Raw genomic sequence first — 13,949 nt, 5'->3', positions numbered from 1 at the left:
CCCTGAGAGGTCATGCAGGGATTGTGGGGGTTGCAGCCAAGGCACGCCATCCAGGGGGGGCTCTTTCCGCTTGAATAATGGTGAAACCCTGTGAGGTTTTACAGCCTGGAGGCCTCATACGTCCTCACCTAAAATCCACACGGTTGAAGTGGCAGGTGCTAGGTCTGGTGTGTGATTTCCGCCAGTCTTAACTCATGTGAGACGGTGTCTCTGATGTCAGTTCCTAATCCTGTAGCCCTGGACATACTGCACATTGACATGTTGCATGACATGAGTCCATCATCTCTGGTTTCTCTGTTGTTGGTGCAGTTGACCGAAGTCAATACCATTGGTGACGGTCAGCAGAATCGCTGTAGCTAGCTTTGGCTCACAAGGGAGTCTGTTATAAAGATACAGGTGTGATGCTTGGAACTGTGGGCCAGAGGCGTGGTTGGGCATCACCAGAGCCTGGAAATCTATGGAGACCAGGCCTGGACTGCTGTTTGTTTGGAGGACGGTCTTTTGTCTCCACCTGTCTTCTTCGTGTGTCTCATTCTCTACAGAACAGCTTTCTCTGCTGTTGCGTGAAAGTGAAGTCGCTCAGTTGTGTCTGACTCTTTGCGACTCCATGGACTGTAGCCCACCAAGCTCCTCCGTCCATGGGATTCTCCAGGCAAGAATACTGGAGTGGGGTGCCATTTCCTTCTCCAGGGAATCTTCCCGACCCAGGGATCGAACCCAGGTCTCCCACATTGCAGGTAGACGCTTTAACCTCTGAGCCACCAGGGAAGCTAGCCAAATCTACAAAGTCTGTGGGCTTCCCAGGTGGCGCTAGTGGTAAAGAACCCGCCTGCCAATGCAGGAGACACAAGAGATTCAGGTTCGATCCCTGGGTTGGGAAGATCCCCTGGAGGAGGGCACGACAGTCCCTGCCATTATTCTCACCTGGTGAATCTGATGGACAGAGAAGCCTGGTGGGCTACTGTCCATAGCGTCGCCAAGAGTCGGACACCACTGAAGTGACTTAGCACACATGCTACAAAGCCTGTAGTTGAAGTAGCCAGCTTGATTAGCTTCTCTTAGCCCTTCAGCCGAATTAATGGGGGAGATAAAATGATTAGCTATTTGCAAGTATGTCTTATCTGTTAGCTCATGCAGGTGGTGGGAAGGAGGTGGTTCTCTCCAGGAAGGAGGTTAGGGAAGCAGGGAACAGTCGTCCAGGACAAGGGAGTTTTGGGGGGTGGGACCGTCCTGAAAGATGTCTCCTGATTGTCTTGTTCATGGGATGTAAACAAAGGATTTCACTAACCATTTCAAGAATTGATGTATGTCGGTAATTTGGGGATAGTATAAAATCTTTAAGTCGGAAGATGATACTTCTGTGGACAGCGTAACAATAAGGTAGTCTTCTCTGTCCTGGCTTCAGTTTTTCAACTGAATTCCAAGTACTAAAGATGACTGCTAGTTTTCTAACAGCTGATTGAATTTAATGCATAGCTTTGCTTTCCTCAGACAAAGATGATAAACCTGTCAAGAGTAATTGTGCTTTAATTTAGTTCTTTGTCCATGACAGATGATGAAAACTCTCAATGAGAATTTCTAAATTACCAAATCCACTCCTAGCATTTACATATGCAAAAAACAGTCTCTCTTGTGTAACCTGGAGCAGTGTGTCAGAGTCATCTGGGGAGTGTTTACAGACAAGAGACTCAGCAGTGGCTCCCACACTCTGATTCCTCAGGCTTGTGGTGGGGCCTGAGCGTCTGCGGAGGTGAAGAACAACGCCCCCAGATGACCTGATGCTCCACAGCTTTGAGAGGCACTGTGTCAGGGAGGCTTCATTTATTGGCATCTCCCAGGATGGAAATCATCAGTTCAGTTCAGTTCAGTCGTTCAGTCGTGTCTGACTCTTTGTGACCCCATGAAGCGCAGCACACCAGGCCTCCCTGTCCATCACCAACTCTCGGAGTTCACTCAGACTCACATCCATCGAGTCAGTGATGCCATCCAGCCATCTCATCCCCTTCTCCTCCTGCCCCCAATCCCTCCCAGCATCAGAGTCTTTTCCAATGAGTCAACTCTTCGCATGAGGTGGCCAAAGTACTGGAGTTTCAGCTTTAGCATCATTCCTTCCAAAGAAGGAATCATTCCTTTCCAAAGAAATCCCAGGGCTGATCTCCTTCAGAATGGACTGGTTGGTCTCCTTGCAGTCCAAGGGAGTCTCAAGAGTCTTCTCCAACATCACAGTTCAAAAGCATCAATTCTTTGGCACTCAGCTTTCTTCACAGTCCAACTCTCACATCCATACATGACCACTGGAAAAACCATAGCCTTGACTAGACGGACCTTTGTTGGCAAAGTAATGTCTCTGCTTTTTAATATGCTGTCTAGGTTGGTCATAACTTTCCTTCCAAGGAGTAAACGTCTTTTTATTTGATGGCTGCAGTTACCATCTGCAGTGATTTTGGAGCCCCCAAAAAACAAAGTCTGACACTGTTTCCACGACTTCCCCATCTATTTCCCATGAAGTGATGGGACCAGAGGCCATGATCTTAATTTTCTGAATGTTGACCTTTAAGCCAACTTTTTCACTCTCCTCTTTTCACTTTCATCAAGAGGCTTTTTAGTTCCTCTTCACTTTCTGCCATAAGGGTGGTGTTATTTGCATATCTGAGGTTATTGATATTTCTCCCGGCAATCTTGATTCCAGCTTGTGCTTCTTCCAGCCCAGCGTTTCTCATGATGTATTCTGCATGTAAGTTAAATAAGCAGGGTGACAGTATACAGCCTTGACGTACTCCTTTTCCTATTTGGAACCAGTCTGTTGTTCCATGTCCAGGTGTAACTGTTGCTTCCTGACCTGCATACAGATTTCTCAAGAGGCAGATCAGGTGGTCTGGTATTCCTATCTCTTTCAGAATTTTCCACAGTTTATTGTGATCCACACAGTCAAAGGTTTTGGCGTAGTCAATAAAGCAGAAATAGATGCTTTTCTGGAACTCTCTTGCTTTTTCAATGATCCACTGGATGTTGGCAATTTGATCTCTGGTTCCTCTGCCTTTTCTAAAACCAGCTTGAACATCTGGAAGTTCATGGTTCACGTATTGCTGAAGCCTGGCTTGGAGAATTTTGAGCATTACTTTACTAGTGTGTGAGATGAGTGCAATTGTGTGGTAGTTTGAGCATTCTTTGGCATTGCCTTTCTTTGGGATTGGAATGAAAACTGACCTTTTCCAGTCCTGTGGCCACTGCTGAGTTTTCCAAATTTGCTGGTATATTGAGTGCAGCACTTTCACAGCATCATCTTTCAGGATTTGAAATGATTGCTAGTTATCTTTGAATATCGGGGAAACACTGAACCCTGGATAGAAGCCTTTGAAGACATTGTTAATTGAGAAACAGTGACACAGAACCTCGCCTTGGACTTCCCTTGATGGTGCAGTGGATAAGCATCTTCCTTCAGTGCAGGAGACATGGGTTCAATCCGTCGTCCAAGAAGATTCCACATTATGCAGAGCAATAAGCACGTACTCCCTAGAGCTCATGCTCTGCAACAAGAGAAGCCAGCCCACCGAGAAGCCCGTGCAACCACAGCAAAGAGTAGCCCCTGCTCTCTACAACTAGAAAGAGCCTGTGCACAGCAATGAAGACCCAGTGTAGCCCAAAATAAGTACATTTAAAAAAAAGAAAAGAACCTGGCCTTGATTCTTTACTAGAAATGATTGCATCCTGGGGCACTGTTGTTGGTTTTAGGTCACTTAGAATGAGCAAACATCTTCCCAGCCACCTTTTCTGAGCCCTGGTGTGCTGCAGGGCTTCCCGGGTGGCGCTTATGGTAAAGAACACACCTGCCAGTGCAGGAGACAGAAGAGACATGGGTTCAATCCCTGGGTCTAGAAGATGCCCTGGAGGAGGGCATGGCAGCCCACTCCAGTATTCTTGCCTGGAGAATCTCATGGACAGAGAAGCCTGGTGGGCTACAGTTCATAGAATCACAGAGTCAGACATGCCTGTAGCAACTTAGCATGCATGCACATGCTGCAGAGTGGATGGATCAGTATTGACTTGATACATTCATAGCTTCTTGTTTTTACCTTCAAGCCCTTTACACAGGTCCATTTTCTCAGAAACACAGCAGTCTACTTTAGTTTTTGATCCTTGATCCTCACTGGAGAAAGAAGGGAATCATTCTTGGGCTGTCTTCCATTCTCTCTCTGACTCTGCTCGAGCTGCCTTGCCTTGCTGAGTGACATCTGTTCCTGTATGTGGGGAGTGCCCATCCCTGGGGCTCCTCCTAATCATTGTCACTTCTGTAATTCATTCTGTAATCCATTGAACTGACCTGTTGAAATTTTATGGCTTCTTTAGTTAAAGATACTTTAGGTACTTCCCTGGTGATTCAGTGGTTAAGACTCTGTGCTTTCCCTGCAGGTGGCTGGCGTTCAGTCCCTGGTTGGGGAACTAAGATCTTACATGCTATGCTGCCAAAAAAAAGAATAAACCAAATGTACCTATTTTCTTAAAAGTTTTTTTTGTAATTACTTTTTAAAAGCTATTAACATTGTAAATCAGCTATGCGTTAGTTGCTCAGTTGTGTCCGACTCTTTGCGACCCCATGGACTGTAGCCCACCAGGCTCCTCTGTCCTTGGTGATTCTCCAGGCAAGAATACTGGAGTGGGTTGCCATGCCCTCCTCCAGAGGATCTTCCCGACCCAGGGATCAAACCCGGGACTCCTGCATTGCAGGTGGAGTCTTTACCATTTGAGAAATCAGTTATACTTCAATTTAAAAAAAACACCTAGCTTGTCAAATAAACAAAAAGCTGCTGAACGTGATGTTTTAGCATGTATTCTGAAAGTATGGCTTTATGTTATTCATTTGAGTCCTTAAATATATTACGCTTTGCTCTTCTCTTTTAGGAAATTCACACAAACGAAAAGGAAGCAACGGAGAAGGAAGTAACTCTCCACTTGTTGCCAGGTAACAGTCACGTTAGTGTCGTACCTCCCCATGTGCAATTCAAAGCCAGAAATAAATTATGTCATTTCTAGTAGCACTATATATAAAGTCCTTTGTTTTCATCCACACAGTGTGTGACAGTAATGAGTTGGACCAGAATATCAAGGTCTTTAGTTCAGTAACTGCACCCCTGGGACTGAGTGTTACAACATCTGCAAAGAATTTGTTTCCCCCTCCCCACAGCGGATGAAAATAAAGGCGGGAAATTCTCACCTCTTTGTAAGCAAATGAGGTCTTTTTTCAGGTTGCCTTACTTGGCCCCATCAACTTTTCTGGTCCCTATCTGGAAGATCCTGGTCCCTTCTAGATCCTTACATCCCACCCTGGTGGGGCTTAACCAACTCCCCAGCCCTGTGCTGCCAGGGCTTGCTGTTTGTCATCACCAAGGAGACTGGATTGGTTGGAATTTTTTTTTTTTTGAGATGGAGGAGAGTGACTGTCTGTAGCGTAAGTCGAGTTTTAATCATTTCTGAATTCAGAAACAGACCTGGTGGTGTAGGCTCTCCATACATGGGGCTATCCTGTGAGTTGTGCGTTCAGTTCTTCTGCTTTCTTTCTTTCCAGCTTTTTTCATAAGTATTTTTAGGTACATTTCCCAAAACAATTAAGGCCTCATTCTGGTTCTTTCAATTTTATTCCCTTTTATTCGGACAATATGAATATGCACAAGTTTCTGACTGATCCACCTTATTTGGTAAACATCAGAATCTCTAACTTTTAAAAAAAATGTTTTTAAGTGTCAAAGGCTCTTCCCTATAAAAATGGCCTAAATCTCAATCCATATACCCTATTCTATTTCCTTTTCTTGGGTTACAGATTCGGAAGTTTACTTTTGTCTTCAGCTTAGTGTTACGTACATTCTCGCATTCCCTGGATTCCTGACGTCTCGTCTCGGTGTGCAGCCCAGGTTTCCTAGACTAGATTAAGATCTTTCCCAGCTCGTGCCTCATATGACCCGAGACTCCGTCTGTCTGTACTGGCTGACAAGTGTGGTGAGGTCTCCAGTGCCTGACCATGGACCCATATGGCTTGCCTGGGCTTGGGAGAGGTTCACTGTTAAGGCTGTTCTATTTATTTATTTTTAAAGCTGTTTTTACACCAGGGGTTGAAAGCACAGAAAGCCTTGCTCACGTGCCTTCTACCTTGGACTCAGCTAAGGCACTTTTTCTGAGACCATTTTAAACCCCAGTGAGGCCCTCATCACTTCATTGTTTTCTTCAAGCCTGGTGGTTTCAGGATGCTGACCTATAGATGTTGACCTCTGTAGAGGCTGAGCTTGTGACAGAACCATCTTCCTGTATTTCTATTTTATTTAACCACTTGGAAGAGAAAAAAAACAAGGTGAAACGTTTTATGTGTCCCTTCATAGTCTTAGTATCTGAAATTCTTTGTTTTCATATTGAAAGTTAGAATAGATTAATTTTGAGCCAAATGGTAAATTTAAAGACATTGGAGGGAAAATCCAGAGGGAGATTTTAAGAAGATAGTTGTCTGTTGGATGAGGAGAAAATTCCCGTTTTTTCTTGTCACAAAGTATTTACGCTTAGGTGGGTTTTTTTTTTTTTAATTTTATACTTAGTTTTTCATTTCCCTGTATCCTCCTTTTATTTTTCTGTCCTTACCATCCGGCCCTCATGAGCCTCTCCACTTCCTGCCTATCCCTAAACCCTCATCTCTTTGACTGGAGACGGAAGTTGGCTCTCTCTGTCACCAGGAAATACAGCTCCCGTGCTGCTGGGCGTCTGCAGAGAGCAGGAAAGGTGACATAGTGAGAGGAAACACGCTCAGCGAAGAAAGAGAGGAAACAGGCTTGCTTTCCCACAAACCTCTGACCCCCCTCTTCCTCCCATCCTTGTCTGCGGAGCCAGGCCGAGCGCGGTCATGCTGTAGCCCCTCGGCCTGAGGAAGCTGCCTGGGAGCTCCGGACCAGGCGCACACCCCGTCCTCTTTCCGGGGTAAGGAATGGCCACTCTCGCAGGAAGGGGAGCCCGAGAACTACATTCCACAGCTTGCCGGCCAGCCCTTCTGGCTTTGCTCGCTTGGGTACCGCTTCTGCTTGGGTGCAGAACATCTGTTCGGGTTCAAGTACTAGAAGCACTAAGATCTGTGCCTGCCGGTGTAGCCTAGGTCATTTCTGCCTCTTTGGATACATCCATTATTTGCAGTGAGAAGATAGAAGTGCCCCGTGTGAAGGTGTATCTGAGTCATTGTGATCCCACCTCTCCGTGGGCCCCACGCTGCTTTGTCTCCCCCCTGGGTTTTGCAGCTCCCCTGTGCCGTGTCGTGGCCTGTGTTTGTCTTTACAGGAATAGAGCCGGGGAAGCTTGTACTGCTTGCTTCTGTTGCCTGAGGACTCTCAGGACACCTTGTTTTGGTTTCCATCAGGTGAACAGCTGCTGTGTGAAGCCAACACAGTACTGAAGTGTGTCCAGGAAGATTCCTGTCAGCGTGGAATCTACGGGAGGCTTGTCTGCACAGACTTCAAGATTGCTTTCTTGGGTGACGATGAATCTGCCCTGGATAATGATGTGCGTGTGAGCTGCACTTGGCTGAGTTTGGGGTAGCACTGCCCCTGTGACCCCGTTGTCTCTTTTCCCAGATTCTCAGCAACTTGCCCTTAATGCATGTAAACACAAAGGCCAGAGTCCTTCTCACCCGTGATCTGCTCTCCCTCCTTGGGGACCTCCCTTTGGTGGGATGACCACTCTGCAGCTCCACCAGCGCCTCACGTCGTGCTGGCCTGCATTGGCCTCATAGGTTCACACCGTCAACTTTTTTATTTTCTTCTGTGTTTCAGTGCGGTACATCGCTCAGGGGAATCACAGCTCCCCAAATACACTAGTTCCCCATGTTTTCTCTGCACTGAACTCTTCCCCAAATTTAGCACCTAAGTACAGTTATGAGACTGGTGCTGAATGCAGCACTTGAGTTTGGGTTTGTGTTTGCTCTGCACCGAGCAGCAGTGTTCTTGTGTTAGACTTGTCCCCCTCATGAAGAGCGAGCAGAGGAGAGAAAAGGATTGTCCACGCCACTCAGAGCACACTGCGTGGTCCTGGAAGCCGGTCAGCCCGGCCATGCAGCATCTCGCTGCCTCACAGTGTGGGCGTCTGTGCCGCCACTGTGGTAACAGCCTAGTTCCTAGTCCTGTGCAGAGATAGCATTCGCAGAAATGTGGCTCTCCTGGGGTTTTCTTCCTGCCCTCTCATAGCTCTGTCACTCATCTGCATTTGGGTAGAAAAATCTGAACCTGCGTGCCACCTCCCAGCACCTCTCAGAGCTGCCTGGCCTGTTGGCCTGCCTGGGAGCAGCCCAGGACTGACATGTCCTGCCTCGGTTTGAAAACGAGTGTTCACAACATTTCTCACACACTTTGCTACTTCATTGTCCTTTTCCTCGGGATGTGACATTTCCCTGTTTGTTTAGGGCGTATACCTCTTCGTTTATTTTTTCTTTAGTTTTATTGAGATAGAATTGACATATAACATTGTAGTAGTTTCAGATGTACAACATGATGAATTTGGGATACGTATGTATTGTGAAATGATCATCACAATATGTTTAGTTAACATCCATCTCCTCACATAGTTGTACAACTTTTTTCTTGTGGTGAGAACTTTTAAGATCTACCCTGTTAGCAACTTTCTAATGTACAGTGCTGCTGCTGCTAAGTCGCTTCAGTCGTGTCTGACTCTGCACGACCCCATAGACGGTGGCCCACCAGGCTCCCCCGTCCCTGGGATTCTCCAGGCAAGAACACTGCAGTGGGTTGCCATTTCCTTCTCCAATGTACAGTGCAGTGTTACTAACCGTAGTCATCATGCTGTATGTTACATCTCCAGGACTTATTTTATAATATAACCTAAGTTTGTACGTTTTGACCACCTTCGCCCATTTCCCCCACCCGCCCCTCATTTTTCTTAGTATGCGAGTTGGGGATAGTAATTCATTGTGCCTGTAAGTGTCTAACAGTGCTTAGCAAGGAATCACAGTTGTTTCCTTTTGAATTTTTTAGGAAACGCAGTTTAAGAATAAGGTCATAGGAGAAAATGACATTACCCTCCACTGTGTTGATCAGATTTATGGAGGTAAGTATCTGTGTTCCCCAGGCCTTTGAATGTACAGCTGGTAATGATGGGTTGGTTTTGTTTTTTGTTTTTTTGGCCTTTTATAGTTTACTAAAATTTCTTCACCCATTTATCTTAATCAGTTTTCTGGATGATAAAACTGAGATGTGAAGTGGCTTATTTGAAGAGGAGCTTATTAGCTGGAGAAGCTTGGACTTGAACGTGAACCTGTTCTTTCTAATACTCCATGGTGCCATTACAGGCTAGATGTTGGTCATATGTCATTGTTAGCTATGCAGGTCTTACTTTAAAGGCTAATCTGTAAAAGTCTGTTGTACCACACACAGCTGTCTATTCTGCTGATTACACAAAGCCTCTCTTGACATCACTTCTCTATTTTGGTAGTCAAGGCTTTGTGAGCAACTATTCAGTAGCCATTTATGGAGTTTCCAGCACCAGGATGTCCAAACTCATGGTCAGGAGGGGCCCTAGCCATAAACCTGGGAGTCGGCTGTCCCAGGTCAGGTCCCTAATGATCTCCCATCTTTCATAATCTCAGCTTTCAGAGCTGGGTTTTCTGCAGAAGTTGATTCTGCTGACAGTGGCAGGTCCGTTTTGGTCTTGTACTTCCTCAGGAGGAGTGAGGAGCCCTGGCTGTTGCAGAGTCCCAGGCTCCTGCTGGGTGGGACAGGGCGGGGGGCCTGCTGGGTGGGACAGGCCCCAGCTGGGTGTGATGGGGCCGTGCTAATGGTTACTGAGAAGATGACGCCCTTCCTCTCACTTTTGAAAGGCCTCCTTGGAAGTTAGCAGTCTACCTTGTTTATTTCCCTTGTTGATTTCATTGTTTTGTAGTGTTTGATGAGAAAAAAAAGACTCTCTTTGGACAGCTGAAGAAGTACCCTGAGAAGCTGGTCATCCACTGTAAAGACCTCCGGGTATTCCACTTCTGTCTGAGGTACACAAAAGAAGAGGAAGTCAAAAGGGTAACTAGTCGCATGTGTTTTTAGGTTTTATTTCCCATCAGGTTTTCCCCACTTACTCAGTTCTTGCTTCCACTGCGCGAAGGTTGAGGGGAGCCTTTCACTCTGTAAAGTTGAAATTGGTTATAACCTCATGTGCTTTGATTAGAATTGAGAGATAACTTGGTAGAGCAGGACTGTGTTGTCATGGCACATGCTACGTTTAGCCCTTCGATTCACACCATGTTTGTTCCCAGAGGCTTCAGAGGGTAGGAGGTGGGAAACCAGGGTCAGAAGGCAGTCAGGGAGGGGAAGATGGATGGAGCAGCTAGAAGCAGTCCCCTACCGCCAGCCCGCCAGCCTTTCCAAAAGCAGCAGCAGCGACTCCCAACTCCCGAATGAAGGAGTTGACGTCTGGAAGGTCGTGGTTGCATGTGGAGGGAGGTGGAGGTACATGGTCATGGGCAAAATGAGTCACCAAATGAGCCTGTGCTTTTGGTCACTTACTTAATCTGGTTGCTGCAGCAAATTGAGGTGTGTAACTGGGTGAACTGGTTACAGTGATTATTGTAAGTTCCAAGGTTTCTCTTAAGATATTGAAGGTCTCAGACTTGCCACTGGCATGGTAAATGCATCAGGGGAAACCTTTAGCGAGAGGCCAGTTTATCTGTTGGCTTTGGCTACAGTTAGTCATTAGACATTCTTTTTAGATATCCCCTTAATCTTCTTTCAGGTAGTGCGGGAGTTTGGTTAGAATAATAAACATGACCCCAGTATCTGTTCTGAGCAGGAAGAAATGGTATAGATATGGAAAATTCCCTGAGAAGCAAGAAACTTCACTTTGAATGATGATTTTTATCATCTGTCCAAATATACTTTTTGTTTGGAACTTCAAACAAAAAGCATGGTAGATTGAGTTCCTTATCTTCTAGAAAGAAAGAAAGTGAAGTCACTCAGTCGTGTCCAACTTTTTGCTACTGTATAGACTGTAGCCTGCCAGGCTCCTCTGTCCATGGGATTTTATAGGCAAGAATGCTGGAGTGGGTTGCCATTCCCTTTTCCAAGGGAATCTTCTTGACCCAGGGATTGAAGTTGGGTCTCCTGCATTGCAGACAGACTCCTTACCGTCTGAGCCACCAAAGGAAGGCTGTCTTCTAGAAGAAGATCCTTCAGGCCATAACACAGACTGGAATAGCTCAGTGTCTTGGTTATTATCTGATATCAGCTTTACATCTTTAGAAAGACTTCCCTGGTGGCTCAGATGGTAAGGAGTCTGCCTGCAGGGCAGGATACCCGGGTTCAATCCCTGGGTCGGTAGTATCCCCTGGAGAAGGAAATGGCAACACACTCCAGTATTCTTGCCTGGAGAATTCCATGGACAGAGGAACCTGGCGAGCTACAGTCCATGGGGTAGCAAAGAGTCAGACATGACTGAGCGACTTCACTTTCTTTTTCTTTACATTTTTGACATGTCAGATTTTTGGAGTGTCTGAATATGGCACTTAAGTTTTTTTTAGCACTCTGTCTTTGATAAATTAGATTGTGTCTTAAAAATTGCCCTAGAAATTCAAAGCTCTTAAAAAACCTGACAAAATAGTTAGCATTCTGTTTGTGTGGCATTATTCCAAGAGATAATATCACAGATACAGACCTCAATGAGAGTTAGCATGTTGCTCAGCGGAGCCCATGGGCATTACTGAAAACCTAGACAACTTGTGTCTTGTCTGTCAGTGTTTACTCGCCAAAAGCATGACTGTATCCATTACTTGGTTCTTTCTAGATTGTCAGTGGCATAATTCATCATACCCAGGCCCCTAAACTGCTTAAACGATTGTTTCTGTTTTCCTACGCGACTGCAGCACGAAACAGCCCAGGTAAGCTTTCATCTGCAGTTAGGCAGGACCCTTCCTACCTGCAACTCATGGGAGAAAACCCATCCATGAGTTTTTTTTCCGCATCTTCTCTAGCAATGGGTCACCTCTTACTTGAGTGATTGATTCAAATTTCTTTTTTTAAAAAAGGTTTCTGTTTCTTTCCCATGATCTTTGTTGCTTTAACTTATCTTTTAGGTTTGTTTGCTTTTTGTGAAGGATTATTTGATGGGTTCTTATGAAAGATTAAAATCAATAGATTGTCATTGGAAACGTGAGACTATAGAGAAAGAAAATTGAGACAAGTCTAAAATCACCCTTTCTGTCCCTGGGTTCTTTTTTCCACTTTAATAGGCTTGATTTCATTTCATAAGACCCTAAAAAAAAAAGTTTTGCATTCTAGAAAGTTTTTAAACAGCCAGGACATGCTTTATAGCAAATATTTGGGGATGGGGAATGGAACACTTGTACAGAAGAGAGCACATCCGAAACCCAGTTTGGTTCGAAAACTTGAAATTCCAAATGTTTTCCATTTGGTTCCCTGAAAAAGAGAGCAATCTTTTTAGTAAGAAACTGTGGTCATCTGAACTAGCTATTAATAATGCCCAGTGTTGTACACTGTTTCCACAGATGTTTGTCTTCATCCTTCTCTGGATCTCTCCCCTCCATCTGTTCACTTGCTCTTCCCATTCCTTTTTTTTTTTTAATTCCAAATTAGTATTTTAATTTTTTTTTCCTTCCAGTTTTACTGAGATATAATTGACACAGCATGTATAAGTTTAAGGTGCACAGCATAACAACTTGGTTTACATACGTCATGACATGATGCCCACAGTAATTTTAGAGAATGTCCATCGTCGTACATAGACATGATATTAAAGAAACAGAAAATTTTTTTCCTTGTGGTGAGAACCCTTAGGATTTACTCTCTTTAAGAGCTTCCATACATAAACGCACAGCGGTGTTAATTTATTCGTCACGTTGTACATTACGTCCCTATCTGCCCGTCACTCTGAACATGAAGTTGGGGTCGACCGATCCTGTGTGCCATGAGCCTCTCTTCAGGGACGTGACATGTCCTGCCTGCACATGTCGGGCTCTGTGGAATGCAGAGTTGCTTTGTCACCAGCTGCTCACTTGGTAAATGTTTCTCGAATGCTTGCTCTGGGTCAGGCACCCTGGAAATATGAACAAGACTGAATCTCTGCCCTCTAAGAGCATTGAGTCAGGGGATTCCCCGTGGTCCAGTGGTTAGGACACTGTGCTTCCACTGCAGGGGGCCCGGCTTTAATCCCTGGTCGGGGAACTAGGATCCTGAACGCCACATGGCGCAGCCAGAAAAAGAAATAAGAGCAACCAGTCAGAGCGTTGTGTGCTCTGGTGGAAGGGACCGGCCACGCTGGGGAGGGAGGGCTGTCAGAGGGCGAAGGCCGGGCCTGAGCTGCTGGTGGAGATTGTGGAGTATCCGAAAGGCACTCAGGAGTGTTTGAGGCAGCGAGACTGGCGTGTGCAGAGATGAAGATATGTGGGAGAGCAGGCTGCATTTGGCGAACTGTGGTGATCTTGCAGAAAAGGTGTGAATTTGCAGGTCTGTCCCTCCTGAATTCAAATCTTTGTCCAGCTGCCGAGTAGCGTAGACCCTGGGGATGGCACTTAACTCCTGAGGCCTCTGTTTTCTCATTGGAAAAACAGTAGTGTTAATGATTCCCATGAATGTTTTGAAGACTGTAGATTGTTAAATGCACAGCACATAGGGTACAGTCATTGAGTGAGGGTTAATTGAGAGTGTAACTGCTTATTCAGGGCAGATTCTGCCCGGAGAATTACATTGGCATGAAAGTGTACTTAGCACTGTTAGTAGTCTGAGCCTAAAGCTTGCGCCTTCGTGTAGTAAGTTCCTGTCTGTGAACGGTCTTTTCACAGTAGCAGTACGTGTACATGCTGATTAGCGGGGCGCTCGCTGACAACAGCACGTTGCAGTATGAGTTGTACAAAATACAGCCTCTTTGTTGATTGCTGTACTTGTGTGAACATTTATTGGGTCTACATGTGAAAA

General features: G+C 45.5%; 1 protein-coding gene across 4 annotated transcripts in view; it reads left to right on the top strand.

The window, feature by feature from the left end:
* Positions 1-13,949, top strand: part of MTMR12 (myotubularin related protein 12) — a 70,072-nt gene that overhangs the window by 25,611 nt on the left and 30,512 nt on the right. For 3 of the 4 annotated variants that reach the window (XM_086361308.1, XM_086361307.1, XM_086361310.1), the window contains exons 2-6: positions 4,900-4,960; positions 7,385-7,527; positions 9,012-9,084; positions 9,916-10,046; positions 11,803-11,896. In XM_086361308.1, the coding sequence (XP_086217434.1) occupies positions 4,900-4,960; positions 7,385-7,527; positions 9,012-9,084; positions 9,916-10,046; positions 11,803-11,896 (502 nt within the window). Of the gene's footprint in view, positions 1-4,899; positions 4,961-7,384; positions 7,528-9,011; positions 9,085-9,915; positions 10,047-11,802; positions 11,897-13,949 lie in introns of those variants that run through there. The other variant, XM_086361309.1, reaches the window with a different exon arrangement.

This window comes from Bos grunniens, chromosome 20, assembly GCF_055505025.1.
Source record: "Bos grunniens cultivar Pamir isolate PY7600 chromosome 20, Bosgru_T2T1.0, whole genome shotgun sequence".
Lineage (NCBI taxonomy): Eukaryota > Metazoa > Chordata > Mammalia > Artiodactyla > Bovidae > Bos > Bos grunniens.
Note: the sequence above shows the minus strand (reverse complement) of the source record. Positions and strands in the feature narration are given on the sequence as shown.